This window comes from Garra rufa, chromosome 21, assembly GCF_049309525.1.
Source record: "Garra rufa chromosome 21, GarRuf1.0, whole genome shotgun sequence".
NCBI lineage: Eukaryota > Metazoa > Chordata > Actinopteri > Cypriniformes > Cyprinidae > Garra > Garra rufa.
In genome coordinates, this window is record NC_133381.1 from 28,593,317 (window position 1) to 28,603,726 (window position 10,410).

Here is a 10,410-nt window from a genome sequence, read left to right on the forward strand (position 1 = left end):
ACATGGTACAATATCTTTAGACATTACATTGTTTTTAAAAATGTACACTTATAAAAAGAGTTTATTTATTCCATGAAGAACCTTTACCATCAATGGAAACTTTCCATTTACACAAAGAAGTTCTTCTACCTGTGAGAGGTTGGCATCAGAGTACCACATGCTGTTTAACCCCTTTGCTACATGTAGAATGAGTCAGCAACTAGTTTGGTCAATTCATTCTGGTGATTTCGGAAACGTGTGTACATAAATTGTTCACAGTATCAAATTGTTTTAGAAGAACATTTCTTTTCTTTGCTATAATGAAAATGTTTATAATATTATGTTTTTTTTTAAAGTATTTTAACAATAGTGGTTTATCAGGTCATTTTCTAAAATATCTTCTAAACCTAGCCTAGTTGAGGTAGTAAAATGTCATGTGGTGTGATTAAAAAAAAATCAATAATTCATAAATTGTATAAATAAATGTCAACCCAGGCTCATTGGAAATACATGCCTCTGTATACATTTCTGCAACACTGTATTTTGTAATTGTTTAATGGGGCATATCCCTCAAAGTGCAGTTGGACTACTTTTGGGCTAGTTTTGAGTAGCAATCAGCCGGGTTTTGTCATGAAAACATGGCATCCCTGATTCAGAACTCAATTATTCGGGACGTGTCACTAAAGGTTAATGTTACAAATGCAAAAGTGATTAAAAAAAAATGCTAATGCAGCCATGCTATTTTCACTTCCTCGTGCAGATTTGAGCTGTTTTGTAGAATCGTAGTTTCACGGGGTTCGTACTTGAACTCTCCATTTACCAAGTGCAACGCTGCATCGTGTGAGATACCAAGTATAACTATATATAATATATATATATATTTCACTTATTTTTATGTAAGTTGTTACTTTGATTTAGACAACAGAAACATATAGTTGCATTGGTGTAAATTGGCAAGATTAACACCCTGTCTACACACAATGTTAAATCACTAACTCCACATGCTTGTTGCAACTTTTTGAGCAACAACAGGAAACCAGGTGAGAAACAGAACCCACTACGGATCTAAAGTATCCAAATATAAATTTGTTACCCGTTCTCAATGGAAAAGTGCCCAAGCAACATTGCCTGGCAACATTGCTCAAAAAGTGGCCTATGTATCAGTCAAATGGATTTGAAGCATTTGCTTTTTTATACGTCCATGCATGCACTTTCCAGCGATATCGTATACTATTTGAACTGAACTGGATGATGATATCACTGAATTCATTGATGAACTGCCTTTAAATGAAAACTGATTATTTACAATAATGCGTTACTTACACACTATTGTGCTGTTTAAATACTGTGCAGTTGCTTTGACACAATCTGTATTGTTAAAAGTGCTATAAATATGAATAAAGGTGACTTGACCAAAATTGTTGCTTTCAGTGTTTACAGATGTTCTCTGAATGCCCCATTTGGAAAATCTTCACTGCATTCAAACAAATCAAAAAGCTATTTGTGATAGTTATAATGGATAGTTTAGTTTACTTAAAATGAAAATTCTGTCATTAATTACTCACCATCATGTTGTTCCAAACCTGTAAAATCTTTGTTTATCTTTGGAACACAATTTAAGATATTTATGATAAAGTCCAAGACCTCTCTGACTCATATTTTTCTTTTCATTTTTGGGTGAATAATCCTTTAAATCCATTCTATAAACAATCTACAAATGAAGAAAGACTACTGGTAATCTAGTCTAGCCTAGACTGCCCCATCTCATCAAATAGCCACATATGTTACTTGTTTTTTTACAGTATTGTATATTTAATTTCAAATATAACATTAATATTTTGTATATAAAGCACATTTTCTTTGGAAAAAAAGCCTTTTGCACACGCAAACCCGTTGCACTGTGGGAAGGGCGCAAGACTTTGCATCTGTGCCGTCTCGTGAACTGATAACGATATACCTGCACACCTATTTATTTATTTAGCAAACACATTCTGGTGTTTCCTATTGGAGGATGTTGCTCTGGGCTGCTGTATAAATTAAATCACAGAGATCATTCACTCACACGCTTCCTCCTGTCCTAAGGCACAATGAAGCTCCTGATTCTGGTGGTGCTCTTTGGGCTGAGTTTTGCTCAGCACAACCCAAACATGAAAAATGGTAGGACGTCCATTGTTCATCTGTTTGAGTGGCGTTGGGCAGATATAGCAGAGGAATGTGAGAGATACCTGGCTCCAAATGGCTATGGAGGAGTTCAGGTATGTTTAAAATGATTTTCATGACATTATTTGATGAATAAGGACATAAATGATTTTAGATTATTTATTTAATTGTTACAAATGGTTCTTAATAAGGCTTATATTCGAACAGATCTCTCCCCCAAGTGAGCATGTCAAGCTGTCCAATCCTTGGCATCCTTGGTGGCAGAGGTATCAGCCAATTGGCTACAACTTGTGCTCCAGATCAGGAACTGAAGCAGAGCTGCAGGACATGATCACACGCTGTAACAATGTTGGGGTAATGCAAAACTAAAGCTCATCGTCCAATAATGGACAAATGACACTAAAAGCAGTATAGTAAAAAGTAGCAGTATAAGTACATTAAAGAGTTTAATTACATTCTTTGTGTGCCATTCTGCTGTAGGTGAACATTTATGTGGATGTTGTCATCAATCACATGTGTAAATCAATTCATGGAGAGGGCACTCCCTCCAGCTGTGGATCATACTTCAACGGACACAAGGAGGACTTTCCCTCTGTTCCCTACTCATATTTGGACTTCAATGATGGCAAATGTAAAAGTGGCAGTGGGAACATTGAAAACTACCACGATATTTACCAGGTTTTTTTTCTGGGTTCTTATTTTACAATATAAACAGTACAGAAATTACACTAAAAACTCTTTATGTTCATACTAAGGAACATTTCAATGTCATTATCTGCATCTTGAATAGGTCAGAGATTGTCGCTTGGAAGATCTTCTGGATTTGGCCCTGGAGAAGGACTACGTTAGAGGAAAACTGGCTGACTATCTGAACAAACTCATCGACCTGGGTGTGGCTGGATTCAGAGTTGATGCTTGTAAGCACATGTGGCCTGGTGATCTTACTAATGTCTACGGCAGACTCAAGACCCTCAATACCAAATGATTTCCAACTGGCAGCAAGCCCTTCATTTATCAAGAGGTATTTCCATTCCTTTTTGTATCCCACCAACTTGCATTCACTTAACTGGTTAATAAAGCATTAACACAACTTTTTATAGGTCATTGACTTGGGTGGGGAGCCCATTACAGTCAGTGAGTACAATGGGCTTGCAAGAGTGATAGAATTCAAGCACAGTGCCAAACTGGGCACAGTGGTTCGTAAATGGGATGGAGAGAAGCTGAGCTATCTGAAGTATGTACAAATATGTAATGAGTAGATTATATATAGTGATATCATCAACATGTCACTTGTTCTTATAATCAAAGTTTTCAAAAGTTATCAGATGAGTGTTTTGTTTTAGGAACTGGGGAGAGGGCTGGGGTTTCATGCCTTCTGATAAAGCTGTAGTGTTTGTGGACAATCATGATAACCAGAGAGGCCACGGCGCTGGTGGAGCTTCTGTTCTGACATTCTGGGACTCTAGGTAAAACAGTTAGGGCATCCTCTTGTAAACTAAATTTGAGTGTTTACTGATCACTGATTAAACTGTCAGTTGCATTTCTCAAAGAAATGTTACAATTCATTTTGCAGGCTTTATAAGATCGCTGCAGGGCTCATGTTGGCTCATCCATACGGTGTGACCAGAGTCATGTCTAGCTACCGCTGGGAACGAAAAATTGTGAACGGAAAGGTAACAGTGCTCTCCAAATCGGTTCAAAATTTTAGTAGCTATAACTACACCGATATACAGGATTTTTAACCCCTCATGACACTATCCAATTTCATGGCACAGGATGAGAATGACTGGATGGGCCCTCCAAGCTATTCTGATGGATCCACTAAGCCAGTACCCATCAACCCCGACTCTACCTGTGGGGATAACTGGGTATGTGAGCACAGATGGCGCCAGATCAGGTAGGTGTGAGTTTTAGTCCTTCTGAATTTGGTTTTAAAAGCAATTATCTTAATATTGTATTCCTCGCCCCAGGAATATGGCAATTTTCCGTAACGTGGTCAGTGGTCAACCTCTCTCCAACTGGTGGGACAACGGTAATAATCAGATCGCCTTTAGCCGTGGTAACAAAGGATTCATTGTCATCAACAACGATGATTGGTGAGAAACATTACAATGAGCAAATAACATGTTAAATTAGCACATAACTGCTCCTTAATTTGATTTTGATGTATATCCCAGGTTAATGGATGTGGCGCTGAACACTGGCCTGCCCATGGGGACATACTGTGATGTCATCTCTGGAGATAAGAGTGGGAGCAGTTGCACAGGGAAACAAGTGTCAGTGGATGCTGATGGATATGCTATCTTCAGCATTAGCAACACAGACGAGGATCCATTCATTGCCATTCATGCTGACTCCAAACTGTAGAGACAGTGAGGAAAATATTACAATAAATCAGAATCACTGAACTAATTTTTTTTTCTGTTGTCTTGTTTCTTTAAATACAAAAATATTAAAGTGTTACATTTTTTCTTGCCTTGAGAAATGCTGAACCCATGCTTACTATTAAAGCTACCCAAGGCAGAACTAGCATTTTAATATATTATCTTAATATAACTCCGATTGTATTTGTCTGAAAGAAGAAAGTATATACAGCTAGGTTGGATTGAGGGTGAATCAATCATGGGGAAATTTACTTTTTAGTAGAACTATCACTTTAAGTTGGTGGTCTGTATTTCTGATACTGTAGTGAGACTTTTATTATACTTTTTTATTTTAGTATATTAGACTAGTCTTAGACAAGTCCCATATTGCTCCTGTGAAACCAATAGTGGTCCATAAGCCCCTGATGATAAATGTCATATCTACACCAACTAAACTCCAAACATGTTTCTCCATTGACCATTAAAGGCAGTTTTCCTCATAACATTGGGAGAAACTCCTGTAATTTAGCGATTTACATACAAGAATGACATTCAGGGTGCTTTATTATAGTTAAGACTATCAGATCAGGGCCCGTATTCACAAAACATTTTATCTTAGCACTAAGAGTTCTCCTAAATAGCAGTAAAAGTTTTTAGCTAAGAGTTTTGTCTTAAAACCTATTCACAAAGCTGCTGAGACAAACTTTTACTAAGGAATAGAGAGAAGTCTTAAGCTGAGAATAAGGGCAGAGTTGACCTTGTTGCCATGGATGATGTCAGCATGCTACTTAACTATGCACACTGTGATTGGCTGATAGGGGAGGGGTCTCTGTCAGAGATTTATTCATAAAAAATTGTAGAGGGCGACTAATGTCATTTAGTGTCAATAATTAAACAAGTATATGTTCAGCTAATTTTCAGCCTCTTACATGTGTGCTTCTTATAAACAATTTAGATATGCATATTATCAACATTTTAATTGACCGACTAGAATAATCACGGCTGATAGTAAGACATGCAAACATAAAAGAAAACCAAACTGGACTCAAGAACATCTTACCCAACATGTTAATAAAAAAACAAGAGTGTAATCAATGGAAATTTTGGAGTATGGATAACCTCCAATACCAAAAAAAAAGACAAGTGGAAAAACAAAGGTGTGCTAATACAGTAAATGCAACATGTGCCTAAAATGTTTACATCCAATGCAGATTAGCCCTTCTAAAAAAAAGGAAACCATTACAAAATGTTGTCAAGTTTTTACTGGTTAAAATAGAAATTCCATTGGTTTTAATGGTAACTGTAATGGTGCCTGTGTTAATCTCTACTGATAATTGGTCACCTTCTAATGGTGACTTGGTAAAACCACTAAATTCTGATGGAATATGTCCCAAAAAACAGTACAGGAAACCATTTATTGATGATTTTAATGGTTAAAAGTTGATGGTTTCCTCTTCACTACTCCTAATGTTTCACAGGTTTAGGAGCTAGTTTTAGCGCTAAAATTCTTTGTGAAATACTCTTAGAACAAAAATTTAGGCGTCCTAAATTTAGGACTGACACGCCCATTATTTTTAAGATTTTCTCCTAAATCGCTGAGTTAAGAGCTACTTTTAGCCTTAAGATGTTTTGTGAAAACGGGCCCTGATATTTAGAACAACACCACCACTGTCTGTGTAATATTGACTTATATAACACTTTGATTAAGTTAACATTTAGTAACTTACGTTATAGACACAATATTGTGAGTTAATCTGTGTATTTCAATATACCAGTAAAAATAGTCAAAACATATTAAATTGTCAAATATCTAAGCAATGTCCAAAAAAGGCCAATTTAGCCCTTTATAGTATAATTTTGAGTGTTACTCACTTAATATTGTTCAAAACCATAGTGGAGATTATTTAGTGCAAAACCCATGTACATTTTTCACATTGAGTGTATTATAGTTTATGGAGTCAAGCACTGAAATACCTTTAGTAAAGAAAAAACACAGGGCCTATACTTCTGTTCTTTGCATTGTATGAATATAGAATTCAGGATGATGCGAGAGAAAAAATAAAGGACTTTGAAAATGGGTAACTATGTAGCTTTGCAGTAGACAGCAGATGGGGGTAAATTTGTAGGCCTAAAAGAAAAAAAAGATCAATAGGGGGCAGTGTGGTTCAACAATTTTTCATATCTGTGATGCAATTTAAAAGCATGCACAGTCTGAGCTGCACATCAGTTCTAAACTTTATTCTGTGTAGAATGAATCTTATTTTTTTAAACCCCTCATTCTATTTTTTCTCAGATTTCACCAGAACCTCAGAACCATCAGAACCTGTAGAGCTGACCTCTATCACCCTACTCCCATTAGTTTTTTTAATTAATAGCAGAAGGATTTTGTAAAGGACCTAGCATGATGAACACTCTCCTGAACATATCTGTATATCTAACAATGATAACTGGTAAGTACAAATAAACATGGACTAGCTAAATATTTACTAAATATTCACATACTGTACATTATACAGATTATTCCAGTCTGAACATAAATTATAAACTCCTGTTTTGTTTTTTCCATAGTTGTCTGTCTTGGCAAAACTGTTATCCAGACACCTGATAATATATTGAAGAAACAAGATGAATCTGCTGTGATCACTTGTGCTCACAAGATACAGAACTATGACCGAATTCTATGGTACAAACAAAGTCAGGATGTGTTGGGCTTCGAGTTGATGGGATACCTTTTTTATAAGGATGAGACTAAACAGCCAGGATTTGAAAAAAAGATCAAATTGGATGGAGATGGACGTGATAAAGGCACTCTGAATATCAGCAATCTTACACCGACTGACAACGCAGTGTATTTTTGTGCAGCATATTACACAGTGCTCAGAATCACATCTGTCTAATACAAAAACCTCTTTTAAACAGCTTACTTCAAAAGTGTGTGTTTATGTTCCTCTCCAGACCTGTGGGTTTTGATTCAGTGCCAATACTAAACACAACACCTGTAAGGTCTTGTTTAAAGTGTTGCTTAATATCTTGTATCTTGTGGCCAATTCACATTCCAACTCAGAAACATTTTATAGTCAGAAACTTTTCTGCCCCACCCTGAGATCACCATGATGTCATGACGTCACATCCTGTATTAACAACTAAAATTTAAATAATCCCAGAGGATTATAATTTAACCCAGCCAGCCTCAACGTAACAAGATGAGGAACATTATTCTGTTGATTCTGACGCTACACTATGGCCAAGGTATTTAAACTCTCTTCATTAAAACTTAACAGCACAAACTTTTAAAATTGCTTATATATTTTAATGCTTAATTGCAGGTAACAGTGATGTTTCACAAGTTCCAAGTGTTTTAATGGCGGTAAAAGGGAGTTCTGTTCAGTTGAACTGCACACACAAAAAGGATTCTACGTTCGTCCAGATGTACTGGTATCGACAGCACCAAGGACAAACTATGACACTAACCGTGTTCACAAGCACTTTGGGCAAACCTGACTATGGTGATTCTGATCAAAAGAAATTTTCAGCCATTAAGACTGTTCCAGAGAGTGGATCTCTGACTGTGAACAATGTGCAGTCAGATGATAGTGCCATCTATTTCTGCTCAGTCAGTAAGCACACAGTGTAGTGAACTTTGGCAAGAGTTAAACAAAAACAGCTGCCATAAATAATTAAAGTAACAGTGACAGCAGGGGGCAATGTGGTTGCATAAATGTGCAGCCTACTCATCTAAATTTCAGATCTTGTACTGACAGATAGAATTTGAATCATCTCTCAAAACCATGACCAGTGCACTCCCAGCCATCATTTAACATGATCGTTGTTCTACTAATCCTGTCACTTTGTTGGAGTCAATGTATGATTATTTTTCCAGGGCATTACAATGCTAAATAATACAATAGAATAATGTTATATTCATACACAAATAATTATTGTCACAAGCAAACAGTAGTCTTCCAGTGTCTTGTAGAATAAAAGCCAAATGCTTTTGTACAATAGAGATGACTTCAAGAGATAAAACTAGCTGCCACCCTAGATGACATCACTTCCTTTATCATTCCTTTGTATTTGATACATAGTGAAATCATTCAGCAGAGAGAGAGAGACAACATGAATAATGCTCCCTGTCTCTGTGTTTCAGTCTTTGTTCTGTGTTTAGCAGGTAATTGTTATTAGATCTTAGACTTGTTAGTACATTGTGTCATTGAGATTTATAGAAGATCATCACACGATTATATAATTTAATGATTTATATTTCTCTTTACAGCCACCATTCTTGGTAAAAGTGTTATCCAGACTCCTTCTGATCTCCTGAAGAAAATAAATGAATTTACTGAGATCAAATGTACAAACAATGTACAAAACTATGATGTCATACAATGGTACAAACAAAGCCAGAGCACCATGGGCATGGAACTCATGGGATACCTTAATATCAAACAAGAGATAAAAGAGCCTAAATTTAATGACAAGATCAAACTGGATGGAGATGGAAGAAATCATGTTACGCTGACTATCAACACCCTCATGCTGAATGACACTGCAGTGTATTTCTGTGCAGCATATTACACAGTGTTTACAATCACCTCTGTCTAATACAAAAACTCCAAATTATCAGTGACTGCAAATGCACTTCCACTTTGCACCTGGACTGGCTCACTGATTACATACAAATAGCTTAGCAACAAATAAAAAATGATTTTGAAGGGTATTTTGTTTTTAATTATTAGTGAACAGAATTATTATTTCTGAACAGATTATCATGTTTAGGCATTTAAAAAAAACATGACTATAGAGTTATGCTTCTCTTCATCAAGTGGTGAACATGCAGTAGTTACGATAATCGTTTAGCTGAACTCTTGCTTAAACCAAAAAAACTAATTCCCTTTGGTGACATCACTTCCTCCATTGTCTTTATTCATTTAATCAACTGTGTTGACTAACAGCATTCACAAACTGTAGTACAGGAAAACAACATGAATACAATTTTCACAAGTTTCTCTCTCACATATATGTGGCTCACAGGTAATAATGTTTATCATTTTATGAAGTGTTTCTTGATTTTTGTCACAACAACAAGTATGTAAATCTTTTATTGACACTTTATCATTAAATCTTTCAGTTTGTCTCTTTACAGCTTCCACTTTTGGTAACATCGTTTTCCAGACTCCTTCTGAATCAATAAAGAACCAAGATGAATCAGCTGTGTTTATATGTACACACAATATAGCGAGCTATTTTCAAATGATGTGGTACAAACAGACCCAGGGCACCCTGGGATTAATACTAATGGGACAACTTAATGGTGAAACTGATCAAATAGAGACTGAATTTAAAAAGAAGATTGATCTGAAAGGAAATGGAAGACGGAATGGCACTCTGACAATTAAAGACCTCACAGTGGATGACAGTGCAGTGTATTTCTGTGCAGCATATGACACAGTGCTGTAAACTTCCTCTGTCTAATACAAAAACGTGGCACTGTTACACTAATGGTCTATCAGCAAAAGATCCAGCCTCAGCCTTCTAACTATATTTGTGGCTAAATTCTGTTTCTTTGTGAATAATAAGCAATAATAAGATGAATAAGAAAATATCCTTTATATCAGTGTATGATTCAGGATAAGAATTTATTATTTCTGATGCTTATGACTATTTCTCACACTTTCCCATATTAATGATTGGCAATATGTATTGATACGTTATTATCTGTAAACAGCAGATAATACCACAGAAAATATCTTTCAGTCTCACAGGACACCCAGTCGACTCAGTCTACATTTTAGGACTCAATATGATTAGAAGCATAATATCATTAATTATAGCACTGTATTGGTGGCAACATATCCAGATGACTTCACAGTTACCTGCACAATTTAATCTTTACATTTATATTACTTTA

The 10,410-nt window shown here is 35.9% G+C and overlaps 1 protein-coding gene across 1 annotated transcript; it reads left to right on the plus strand.

The window, feature by feature from the left end:
- The first annotated feature begins 2,057 nt into the window (after window positions 1–2,057).
- Window positions 2,058–4,551, plus strand: amy2al2 (amylase alpha 2A-like 2). The gene is made up of 10 exons (XM_073826541.1): window positions 2,058–2,234; window positions 2,347–2,493; window positions 2,620–2,817; window positions 2,930–3,160; window positions 3,240–3,373; window positions 3,483–3,605; window positions 3,713–3,812; window positions 3,915–4,036; window positions 4,110–4,235; window positions 4,317–4,551. Exons 1-4 carry the CDS (start codon window positions 2,067–2,069, stop codon window positions 3,122–3,124), a joined length of 708 nt encoding a protein of 235 aa, XP_073682642.1. The 5' UTR covers window positions 2,058–2,066; the 3' UTR covers window positions 3,125–3,160; window positions 3,240–3,373; window positions 3,483–3,605; window positions 3,713–3,812; window positions 3,915–4,036; window positions 4,110–4,235; window positions 4,317–4,551.
- Window positions 4,552–10,410: the final 5,859 nt, after the last annotated feature.